At 37.0% G+C, this 12,795-nt stretch overlaps 2 protein-coding genes across 2 annotated transcripts; one reads left to right on the top strand and one right to left on the bottom strand.

Annotated features, from left to right (window-relative positions):
* Window positions 1-318: 318 nt before the first annotated feature.
* LOC111450695 (glutamyl-tRNA(Gln) amidotransferase subunit A) lies at window positions 319-4,239 on the bottom strand. Its single transcript, XM_023090938.1, has 13 exons — window positions 3,961-4,239; window positions 3,517-3,590; window positions 3,348-3,432; window positions 3,022-3,246; window positions 2,739-2,821; window positions 2,556-2,656; window positions 2,276-2,399; window positions 2,034-2,188; window positions 1,625-1,761; window positions 1,380-1,550; window positions 1,069-1,293; window positions 765-1,001; window positions 319-655 (listed from the first exon to the last, which is right to left on the bottom strand). Exons 1-13 carry the CDS (start codon window positions 4,126-4,128, stop codon window positions 518-520), a joined length of 1,923 nt encoding a protein of 640 aa, XP_022946706.1. The 5' UTR covers window positions 4,129-4,239; the 3' UTR covers window positions 319-517.
* A 3,625-nt stretch (window positions 4,240-7,864) lies between these two features.
* Window positions 7,865-9,353, top strand: LOC111453746 (scarecrow-like protein 18). Its single transcript, XM_023095003.1, has 2 exons — window positions 7,865-8,571; window positions 8,644-9,353. The coding sequence occupies exons 1-2, from the start codon at window positions 7,865-7,867 to the stop codon at window positions 9,116-9,118; spliced, it is 1,182 nt and encodes a 393-aa protein (XP_022950771.1). The 3' UTR covers window positions 9,119-9,353.
* The last annotated feature ends 3,442 nt before the right edge of the window (window positions 9,354-12,795 follow it).

The following is a 12,795-nucleotide window of genomic DNA, read 5'->3' as shown; positions in this document are numbered from 1 at the left end:
CAATTTCTACGTTTATATTTCAAATGTGTGAATATGCTCCTACAACAACAATCTCGAAAGAGGTTTTTAAAAGATGTTTTGCATTCATTGCATGTTTTATTGTGGATTGTGGCTAAACAAAATAGCAAAACGAAGAACTTCAATGATCTATAATAAAGATGTCCGAGAAAGAGCCAGCTAGAGTCAAACCTAAATTTTAGAAGTAGAAACATCAAGAATGCCAAACCAATATTTTTGTTCTTGGATTAGTAGTCGGATTATTAAACGTTTTCACGTTTTTGCATTTCAATGATCTTTCGCTAGAACTTATGATTTATGTTTGAATCACCTGACCACAACCCAAAAGCAAAAAAAGAAAAAAATCTATTAAACACATGAAAGAGTCACTTTGAAACATGTTTAAGTCTCCAAAATGTAAGACATAAGGTGCAGATTGGGACGAGTCATATGATCTACCATTTCAATGGCGGTGTTGAGTTGACTATTAAAGACCATGGATTAAAGTGCAGATTCACGCTCAAAGGTGCAACAATCTTGGAGGAATCGGAACCAAAGGTGGTTCTGGAATAGCATCATGAGGTCCCAAGTCATCGATGGGTGGCCTTGCTCTGTGGTGATCTGTTGCAGACTGGTACGCCATGGCCAAAGCCAACGCCTACAACAACACATCATCAATCCAATCACACTTCTCAACAAAATCCAAAGCTAAAGGAGGAATCAAATTTTTGTTCCAAAAACTTGAAAATGTTGAAAAGTGTTCATACAATGTGATCCTTGTGAGGAGGAGCATAGATTCCAGTAGTAATGGCGGTTCTTCTTCTTGTGGTGCCCGTAGCAGGTGGGTTTGAGATGTTTTTGAAACCTGTTGGAACAACAATGACAGGCAGACCAACAAGATTTCCCATACAGACCCTCTCCCAGTCGGTGGCATTGCCAATCAAAGCATCCACATTGAAACTTTCTTTAACTTCCCTTCTTAGCTTTCCCCTTGCTCTCTGTGCCTGTGCATATGATCAAATAACTTGAAATCACACGTTTCTATAATTTGTCAACAAGAAACAAAAGTACCTGCACATAATCTACTGCGGGAATTAAACGTGCTCGTCGCAGTTCTGTTGGCCATTGGTCTTCAGCTTCATATTCATGATCAAGCCCCGATCGTTGCCACTCGTCAAAATGAGTCAACATATCAATATCCATAGTGAAGTTAAGGATGCCTTGAACAGAGTCGAGGGAATAAGTTAAGTTGAATGGAACCATATTTGCGCCCTTTGATGAAAGAACCCGAACAACCTATAATCATCATTAATTGTACAAATTGTGTTAACAATCCAGATGTCAAGACAGATGACGTTGGTCTAATGGAGTTACTAACTAACCTCCATATCAGCATCATCGAGATATCCAACAGTAAGTTTCGAAATGTCGATGGAGAATGGATCATCGAGAAAACTCTCAACTGATGAGAGGTCATGTGGATCCTTTCCTCTAATGACATCCAAAATGACTGCACAATCAATAGCATTTCTACAAAATGGACCAAGCTTGTCCTGTTAAGCAAAGGAAGAATGAATACCGAAGAAGAGTCGAGAAACTAAAAGAAAAAAGGACTCGTAGCTACTACCAAGCTTTCGGATATACTCATCACTCCACTGCGACCAACCGTCCCAAATGTTGGCCGCAGTGCAGTCACTCCACAACGAGATGCAGGATAAGTCATCGAACCAGCTGTCTCTGATCCAATAGCAAATGGAACCAGACCTAGTAAAAGAAGGGGCCATCAGATGTAAAGCCAAATCTCTCTCGGTCATTTCCAAGAAACTACGACACAAGCTCTTTTTTTCTTAAGGAACACATAGACCTAACTTGGTAGTCCCAAAGCAAATCATGGTTATTGTTAAGACCATGAAGTCTCCGTTCGAACTGAAACTGCTGCAGTTTCGCTTTTGAGTTCAAACAAAAATATTTTATAACCAGGAAGATGTTTTCCCAACATTTTAAGGTGAAATAATCCAATCAAGTCTAAAAGGCACCTGCAGAAGTACATGCTGCAGGTCCAGCTGATGACCCTGTTGTGAACTCCTCGATATTCCACGGGTTCCTTGTTCTCCCACCAAACCAGATGTCATCATATGCAAGCGATCCCGTAACAAGCTTAGTGACAAGAACAGCACCTGCTGACTTCAACCTGTATAACCAAATAATTCATGATTTGTTGGTGAAAGTTGTCACTTGACATATTTCTGAGAGAAATTTACAGCCAAATCTTTCTTACTGCTGGTAAACCCAAGCTTCAACATCAATTACTTGTTCTTTAAAACTTTTTGATCCCCAAGTTGTTTTATATCCTGGAACAGAAATTATATCCTTCAACCCATATGGAATTCCATGTAGTGGACCTGTAAAACGAAGAATTAACTCCATGTATAAATTTAACACAGCATTTGAAAAATGAAGAGGAAAGTTCAAGAAAACTACAACTGATCGATGGACCACCATAATCAACCACTTCCATTGAAGTGGCAGAACAAATTTTAATCCTAAAAAGCACGAACCTAAATACACTCCTCGAGCGAACAATTCATCAGCCTCTTTGGCTTGTTTATAAGCCAAATCTTCAGTAAAGGAAACTACTGCTTGAAGAACATAGTCATACCTGGTATTGTTTGCAAAAATTTGTTGCATAAGAATTTCAACCTTGATAGCAAAAACTATAAGTTGATTTTGCGCATAAATACCTTTTCAATCTCTTCAGAAATATTCCAACGAGCTCCTGGGATGTAATCTGCTTCGTTTTGATCAGTTCTCCAAGTTCAAGAACCTAATAGACACCAACACATCAAGAACCACAAAAGTCATCACTATTCAATCTAGTCCCTAATATTTAGCTCCTTTCAATTTACTCTTTATCTTTTAGAGACAAAATTATAAGTTCAGAACCTAGTAGATATGAAAGTTCATAAACTATAACTTGTATTTTAACCCATTTAAAACTAAAAAGGTTAGTCTGCACAAACATACGCTCATGAAGGCAATATCTTCTTCATTTTTTGGTCTCTTTACTCCAGAAACAGGAGGATAGCAAAATCTTCTACTCTTATGCAGAAATCTTTCGTTCGCCCAGTTGGAACTGAACACTAAAGGAGAAGGATTATGCAGACCTCCATTTTCAGAAGCAACTAGCTTCCGATTGGCTCGAATTACAGGCAAATTAAGTTCTTCAGCCCCCTTTAAAACCTCATCCATCTACGCAAAAACAGAAGTTCCAAGCCCTACATGGATTAAAAGGACAGAACAGGACATAAAAACATGAAAACAAAAAAGAATTTCGCTATACATATGTATACCTCAGTGTTACTGAAGAAGTCTGCATCAAATGCTCTAAAAAAAGATCTTTTTCCACCATTTTTGAAACTTTCAGTGTCTTTGTTTCTGTCCTGATGAAAAGAATATGAAAAGAAACGAGACAAAAATTGAGTAGAACAATCCATTAGCAGAGTAGCCAACAAGTGTTACCTGTAGGAAGGAGAACGGTAATGAACCCCAACTTTTTCACACAAAAGTTTCCAGATTTTTTTATAAGTTGCTCCCTGTTTTACGTTTATCAGAGAACTAAGACTTCAAAAAAAATTAATAACAAGAAAAATGTACAAATTTGGTCTTAAAGTTGACTATAATACCTTTCAACTAATTTTGTAAAAACTTCTGGATATCCAAATCCAATATGGAAACTAAGTTCGCAATTTAACAACAAAAAAAGAACAGCGTCCTCAATTTTCAAGACTATTCTACTCGATAATTCTGCTTTTAAGGTAAAAAATTAACGCATTCATAAACTTACAATATTGTCGATTGCTTTTAACAGCTACAAGGCACAATACAGCAGGGCGGATAGGGTTTGATTTATTAGACAATCGCAACAAAAAAGAACAAAGAACAAGAAAGAGAAGACGAGCTTACCATTGCAGTGAAACAAGGCCTGGATTGATCGGAGGAAGAGAAATTGGGGGAAATGGAAGATCGGAGTGGAACTGCGAAGAAGAAGAAGACGAAGAAGACGAAGAAGAAGCAGTTGGATGCAACTGTAGTACGAGTCGCCGGCATCGAAAGCCACTTGTCGATCGGCATGGTCGAGTGGCCACTTAGTCACTTCTCGGAGATTGAGATTTTTCACTCTCTCTCTCTCTTTCGCTTTCTGCAGGTTTCTTTGAATTTCTCCATTTGAGCAAATGAACATGTCGCACTCTCGCCCCGCGTTGAATTTGGGATTTTGAATATTAGTAAACGAACATGTTCTTAATCCATAAATCTATGATTGAGTTAGATTTTGTATTGAAATAAATATTAAAAAAATTGAAAAATTCAGGTCGATTGGTTTGTTAACATTGACTTGACTAAATCGAAATATTCAAGTCATTTTGCAGATTGACAATCATACGACACACAAATAGTAGAACAATACGCAATTAAAATCCTTGCTAGACTCGTTTATGGATTTTCTAGATGAAAATACCTTTAATCTTCGACGAAGCTCCGATGACGCCTTTTCGATAAACGTTTTTGTCATATAATAATGATAAAAAGAAAAAGAAAAATTAACTTTTTTCTTTAATGATATTATTGCAACTTTTTTGTATCGAGATGCCAAAAGTAGTATCTCGGCGCTACTCGTGCGGGTCAATTGGCTTGAAAGCTTGCACTAAAGTATTGGGTTATGCCTTACCTAATAAATTTTAATAGTGGAAGCTCGATTTTAGAAGATTTGAGTGGATCTAAAATGAGAACAAATTGTTACGTCACGATGTGATTCTTGTATAGTTTTAAAAAATATATATATATTTGATAGTTTTTGTGTGATATGTTTTTACGAGAAAATGAATGATAACTATAATTTTTAAATGATATATTTATGTAAGCAATGCAAATGACAAAAAAATATTTATTAACAAATATTTACGAATGCTTTGTTCTTATGAGAACTCATGAACGTGCGTGATTCATTAGACATGAAAAATGATATATTTAAAGTTCCATTCTTTCTATGACTCTTTGGGAGAACCTACTTGCATCAAAGCATTTAGTGTAGGGTTCGTATGAAAGTGATACCACTTACATATAAAAGTAGTGCATACTCAACGGAGGCACAAGAATTACTGAAGTGGGTATGACCCTAGAAGATTTTTGTGTACGATGTGCGCGTAGAACTATGCATGGTTTTAGGCTCCACTATGAATAAATGTGATGATTCATGTTTGCATCGCTTGCGTATTTTAATTACAACCGTGGGGTCAATTTTTTTTAAAATATTTTCTTTCATTCTAGCGTGATTGCAACACTAAATGAATAGTCACTATAGAGTTGGCTTCTCCACAGTATTCATGTTATAGACGTTCTAGTCAAGAAATTCATGTATTTAAATTATATTTAAATTCATGTTGCATTTTATAATTTTTTTTTTAGTTTAAAAAAAAAAATTCTTTGTCCCAAATAAATGTTTAATGATATTGAAAGAAATTCATAACATGTATATACCAACGAAGTGTTGTGAATTGTCGTGAAGATTCGTGGATTCATGAACATTTTTGTCGGATTGTTTTGTGAGATGTGAGGTCAGTGTCATTTTGTATTTGCGTAGAGACAATGGAGAGAAACTTTGAAAATTAAACTGTATAACGTGAGACATACACTTGTAAACACTATGGTTATAGTAATTGGCTACTGCTAGTAAATATAGGAGTATTTCTTCTCCTCGAACCACGTAAATCTTTGTATCTTTTTGTTCACTTGTATTCGTGGGTTTGTGAGCATGATCGAGAAATATATCGAGAAATATATCGAGAAATATAGGAGTCAAAAAAAGTGTAGACGAAAGAAGAAGGTGAAGAATGATGGAATGTCAAATCGAAGAGAGTTGAATTGAAAGGGAAAGAAAAGAAAGCATTTTGAAGTGAGGAGGAGGAGGAGGGGGGCTCAGCTTTTTAAAGCTTGCACTCCACATTTTGTAGGGTAAAAATGAACACAGGATATGGAAATGACTGCAAAAAGCAGTAGAGAATGGGAAAAGCCCACAACTTTATCACTCAACTCTTCCCAACCTCATAATAATTGCCTCCAAGATTGGCATTGAAAAAGGCACACACGAGCTCTTGATTCAGACACATCGACCTTCCTGCACATTTCTCAACGCAATGCAATCAACAAAAGGCATTGGGGAGTGTCAGTGTTGAGCCAACAATTGGGGTTAACTTTGCTTCAATAATGTATATCATTCATACCCTTTCACAAACCATGCATTTCAACTATCAAGGTATCCGAACCGAAGGATAGTTCTCTCCGTTGTTCGGTAGATTTGAGACACCATAAATGGGTGAACAACCTCAAGACTCAGAGTGAACTGCTTGAAATTTCGAGGCCTCTTAGCATGTGATATCCCACATTGGTTGGGGAGGAGAACGAAATATTCTTTATAAGGGTGACCCAAAGAGGAAAACTCAATATATAATGTGTTCGCTGGCTGTGACAGTCGAGGAGGGAAAGCGGTTCGGGAGTTGCATGATTATAATTAGTTAGAATATCTACACCATATCATATTTGATGAGTATCATATTTCATATGGATGATTGAACACCAAAGCTGCATGTGTAAACTCCTCCCAAAACCCCAACTTTTGAGATTAAGGTCCTTGTTGTCTCAATCTTGCTTATGTCTTGTCTTGCCTTCAAAGAACACATCATATGGAATGTTGGATGGTGCATCATGCCATCCTCGTGAGTCACATTATGACACTTGTCTTTGCCCTCACGTAACCAAATGGGTGCCCACTCATTGGTGAGAAGAACTCACCTCTATAATAGTATGACATCGTTTACTTTGAGCATGAGCTCTCATGGTTTTATTTTTGAACCCACTCGTCTACTTTACTTGTGAACCCACAATCTTCTCCTTAATTAAACCATGTGGAACAATGCTCAAGAATTCACCCTTCAAACAAAGTACAACATAAAAGCCTCCCTTCAAAACCTCATTCTCTGGAGCTCTCTAACAACCTTCTCTTAAGACTCGATTCCTCCTCTAGAGCCCTCAAACAAAGTAGACCCTCTATTCGACACCTAAGTCACTGTGACTACACCAAGAGGCTTAAACTTTGTTCCACACATAAGAAGAGCATGACTCTAATACCATACTAGAAAAACAATTAGATATGTGCATATACATGGTTCTATGTATTACATTGTGGATTATCATGACGTTATATCTCCTTACAAGTGATATGATCTTACGACAGTTATCTACTTATGTACATAAAGATTGTACCACTCATCTGTACGCACGAGAGTTAACTAGTTTGAACGGTTTTTAGGCCCAACATGGAGTTATTTATACATAGTTCTTGAACAATATCTCTCCATTGACCAATAGAGCATAGAATTTGATGTAGTTTAATTGATAGAAGAGAAGGGACACAAAAAAGGACACAAAAAAGGAAGAAACTTTTCCTTTCTACCTTCTAAATCCAATCCATACGAAACCATGATTGATTTACATGAACCAAAATGGAAGTAATCATCTCTCTCTTCCTCCTCCCTCTTGCTCAAACCAACACAAACCACCAAAACAAGCCGCCCGCCCTGGGTTTTGACTTCCACTCACCCAAATCAATGCCCTACCATTCCATTCCCCACCTCATATAAATAATGAAAGCTCACAAATGGGAACAGTGCTGCTCACTGTTACTAACTACTACAAGTTCCAGATCAAAAACAACCGATGTGGGTCTTCTTCTCTTCTTCCAAATCCATATATCAACCCATAAAAACAAAAAAAAAAAAAAAACCCCATTTTTTTGTGGCAATAGATCATGCTGATGGCCTCTCATCATTATGAACATCATCATCATCATCAAGAAGAAGAAACCACCTCCTCTTCAAATAATTCCCTCCAAATGCGTCAATTACTCATCCGTTGTGCTCATTTCATTTCTCAATCTGATTTCCTCTCAGCTCATCGCCTTCTCTCAATTCTCTCCTCAAATTCCTCTCCTTATGGTGATGCCACCGAACGGTTGCTTCATTATTTCACCACTTCTCTCTCCCATCGCATCCCTTCTTCAAATTCCTCTTCTGTTCTTCCTCTTCCTAGTTTGAGTTCAATTGATGATGAACAACAAAAATTGACTCAATCTTGTTATTTGTCATTGAATCAAATCACACCCTTTATAAGATTCACCCATTTGACTGCAAATCAAGCCATTTTGGAAGCTATTGTGGAAGGAGGGATTCATGTTGTGGATTTTGATATCATGCATGGTGTTCAATGGCCGCCTCTCATGCAAGCTTTGGCCGAGCGTTTTCCTTCTCCTATGTTGAGGATTTCCGCCATTGGTCGTGACCTTAACTTTCTTCATAAGACCGGTGACCGTCTTTCTAAATTCGCTCACTCTCTCGGCTTGAGATTTCAATTTCATCCGCTCCTTCTTCTTAATGACCACGATCATCACCGCCTTATCCCTGCCGCTCTTACGCTCTTCCCCGATGAAGCTCTCGCCTTTAATTGCGTTCTCTACTTGCACAAGTAAGTGTTCAGGATATTTAGCATTTCATTACTGATTACCATAGATATCATATTTGACGGATGTTTTTATAGGCTGGTAAAGGAGGATCTTCGAGTGTTGCTACATAAAATCAAGGCATTGAACCCTAAAGTGGTGACCATAGCTGAAAAGGAAGCGAATTTCAACCACCCTTTATTCATGCAAAGGTTTCTAGAGGCATTGAATCATTATTCTCTAATATTTGACTCATTGGAAGCAACTTTGCCTCCAAATAGTAGGGAGAGGCTAGCAGTGGAGCAAGTTTGGTTTGGAAGGGAAATAGACGACGTCGTTTCAAGAGAAGGGAACAAGAGAAAGCAGCGTTATGAGAGGTATGAATCATGGGAGACAATGCTTAAAAGTTTGGGGTTTTCTAACATTCCTTTGAGCCCTTTTGCTCTCTCACAAGCTAAACTCCTTCTAAGGCTTCATTATCCATCTGAAGGTTACCATCTTCAAATCCTTCATGATTCCCTTTTTCTTGGTTGGCAAAATAGACCCCTTTTTTCAGTCTCTTCATGGCATTGAAGGCTCAAAAAACCACTCAAAATGGCTTTGATTTACAAACCCCACCAAGAAAAATGAAGGAAGTTGCAAAAATCAAGCTCCCCCTTTGTGTATTTGAGTGATTTCAAGAAACCCCACCAAGAAAAATGAAGGAATTAGCCAAAATCAAGCAACCCCTTTGTGAATTTGAGTGATTTCAAGAAACCCCATCAACCAAATTTCATTCCTTTGCTTGATTTAAATGTGTAAAACTAGAATATGAATATGAATATGAATATGCAATATTATTTTATGTACTCAATAAAATCTTTGTTTCTTAGCTTTATTTTCTTCCTAATTTCTTCTCATATGATGTTCCAAACCAAAAACATCATCTTCATTAACATCCTCGCTTGTCTCCTTGTTGCATAATTAATGGTAATTAAACTAAGTTAATTGGATTGATTTGTTCCCTAAAATTCCATTGGTGTGGCTTCCAGAAGGGAATCCATGAGAAGTTCTTGTTCTTTGAACTCTTTGTAGACATTATTATAGTTTATTATTTAAGTGTAGTGATTGCTTTGTTTATTTCAAAAAAAAAAAAAAAAAAAAAAAAAAAAAAAACCAGAAACTCTGCCTTATGTCCCCTCAGCAAAACCATCAAAGTTCTCAAAATTGCGCTTTTCATGCTCCCTTTGCCACTTATCCCTCTAGGTTTCTGCAATTCATAAGCTCAGCTGGTAGAGATCCAAGGGATGATATCCCTTAATTCTCATGTCCTTTGGATGTCGGAGGCCCAATTTTAGGGACACTCGATCCCTTCTTCAAGTGTCTTTTTCTTAATCAACACGTTCGATCCCTAGTGTCGTTCTCCAATTTTTGGTTCAATCGATAGCTCGTTTGAGCCCACACATGAGAAGTGTATAAAAAAACTTATTTTTTTAACACGAATAGTCATTTAACATGGTATCATAGTAATCCGAAAACGGAAATCTTTAATAAAATGGAGAGAGAGAGAGGGAAAAGGAGGATGACAGTGATAAGAGATGGTCAGAAGGGGCATGGCAAGGCATGGCATCACCAAAGGGCAAAGGGTAAGCGTTTGCGTGTGGAAAGAAATGTGATCAGTGGGGGGAGTTGGTGCACGCATGGCGCTTGACAGACATCCATCCATCATTCAATCTGATTTTGACGTAACCTTTTGCCTCCCAACACAACACAACACAACACAAACCCTTCTCCCTCTCTTTCATTGCTTTGCTCCACAAATTCATAAATGAAAACTTTAGGTTATAAGGTTAAGTCTTTTAGTGTACTTTTTAGTTTAAATTGATATCTAAATAGTGTTTTAACTCTCCATGTAAACCCATTTGCTTAGCTTTCAAACAACATTGATGGTTTAGCGCCTAGCTAGGTTAAGGAGAGAGGACTTGATATCTATCTATTCCATTGGAATTATGAATTTTTCTTCCTAAATAATTCTTTAATGTCGTTGGATAATTCACATTATTGTAAAATTATGTCGACTCATTATTAACTTTTTTAAGCTCTTTCGTTCAAATTTCGAAATCCCACATCGATTAGAGAGGGAAATGAAACATTCCTTACACTGGTGTGAAAACCTCTCCCTAGCATACGCGTTTCAAAACCGTGAGGTTGAGGGTGATAAGTAACAGGCCAAAGTGGACAGTATCGGCTAGCAGTGGGCTTGAATTGTTAAGAATGGTATTGGAGCCAGTAACTATGCAGCGTGTCAATGAGAATGCTGGTCCCAAGAGGGTAGATTGTGAGATCTCACATCGGTTGGAGAGGGGAATGAATCATTAAGATAACGGGTCATAGTGCAATGGAGAAGCATTAGGATAGAAGTACCTTAATACAAAGAAATATTTAGTTTTTTCTACTCCAGTTATTCATTTCAATATATTTCAATCGAGAGTCAAAACCAACAATATCTCTTTTGAGAGTCAACCTTATACTCACTCGTCGAATCATGTACTAATTTAGAAACCCGAGTAAAAATTCAAACCTATTAGCTTAATACAAGGATTAATTAGGGCATTATGCTACAAAGTTGATGAGGAGTAAAGAAATGGATGTAGGGACCTAAGAAGGAATCTTTTTTCCTTCCCGAATTGATGGTGCCTTTCTCTTGCCCCCCAAATGGCAATATCATTACAGAATTGTATGCTTCTGTTTGATTGTTTTCTGCACACATGCACGTGTAGATTCAGAAGAGAGAGAAACCCCAAAAACAAATAATGCATTTTAAATACAAAAGCTATTATTGTTATTATTATTATTATATGTTCATATTCATATTCATATATATAACACGCATGATATCTTTAATGTCGGCTGCCATCAATGAAGGTGGCGCAAATGTATAAGCATAATCAAAAGAGTATCATATAGTTGTGTTGAAGAATATTGCTATCCACCAAAATTAATTCAAAGATCCAATTTTTCAGTTCAACGTAGAAAGAAAAAGGTGTTTGAAGAGGACAGTAATGGCAGCACATGCATAGCAACCAAGGAGTAATGAAAATGACAAGCAATTTGGGTGCCATTTATTATGGTGAGATATGCATGGGAAGGCTTTAACACAAAGTAGTTAGGAATGTGCTGACTAAATATGGAACAAATGGTGTTGTTTGAGTATTAAATAGTTGGGTTTTGTGATGCATGTGATGGATTGTGTGAGCCAACCAAGAAGACACAAGAATTTAAGATGTTCTTGAAAATTTGTATGTGTAATGAATAATATAACGACTCGATTTCTACGATATAATCGGATTAGAATCGCTACGAAAGTTTTTTTTCGAATAGTTAATATTAAAAGGTCTTAAAAAATTACTTTGAAAACATATATCATAAAATTATGTTTGGACTCACGGGTGCCTAGAATGCTCGTGTCTAGAGTGCTCTTGTCCTTGAAAAAAAAAAGTTATTGGAAAGATTGAAGGTTAAAAAGATCCTATAAGTGAATCCGATTAGGATATGTAATCATACTTAAACATAGCGTTGACAGACTAATTATGATGGGATCTAACACTTTGTCTTTTGGGGTTTTTTTTTTTTCTTCCTTCGGGATGTTGCGTCACTTTTGTATATATGGTTCAACGTGCATCACTTTCATGTATGCTAGACCATTTATATATTCATCACTTTTATGCACCCTAGGCTTTTCTAGATATTCATCACTTTTTTGCATATGATTCAACATACATCACGTTCATACATATATCCACATCACTTTCAAATGCATCGACTCTGTTGGGAGTGAATCTCACATTGGCTAATTTAGAGGATGATTATGGGTTTATAAGTAAGGAATATATCTCCATTGGTAATGAGGCCTTTTAGGAAAACCAAAAGGAAAACCACGAGAGCTTATGCTCAAAGTGGACAATATTATGTCATTGTGGAGGTCTGTGATTCCTAACAGACTCTACATACATCACTTTCATGTAATTAAACCCACATAAAATTGATTAAAACTCTTGATAGAATGGGTTAGTCGGGTAGGTATCAAAGTCACAAACACATGAGTTACTAGGTCAGGGCTTCACACACCTTTGGTGGTATATTGGTTGTTAGAAATTGATGAAGGTAGTAATGAAGAACATGTATTATTCCGAGAACAAAGTTTCCTAGACTAGTTTATATAGGAGTGTGTATGCTCATCAAAGTAGGTTAACCAAAGACTAAAAGGAGTA

Source organism: Cucurbita moschata, unplaced genomic scaffold, assembly GCF_002738365.1.
Source record: "Cucurbita moschata cultivar Rifu unplaced genomic scaffold, Cmos_1.0 Cmo_Scf00001, whole genome shotgun sequence".
NCBI classification, from domain to species: domain Eukaryota; kingdom Viridiplantae; phylum Streptophyta; class Magnoliopsida; order Cucurbitales; family Cucurbitaceae; genus Cucurbita; species Cucurbita moschata.
This window is presented reverse-complemented; position numbering and strand designations above follow the sequence as displayed.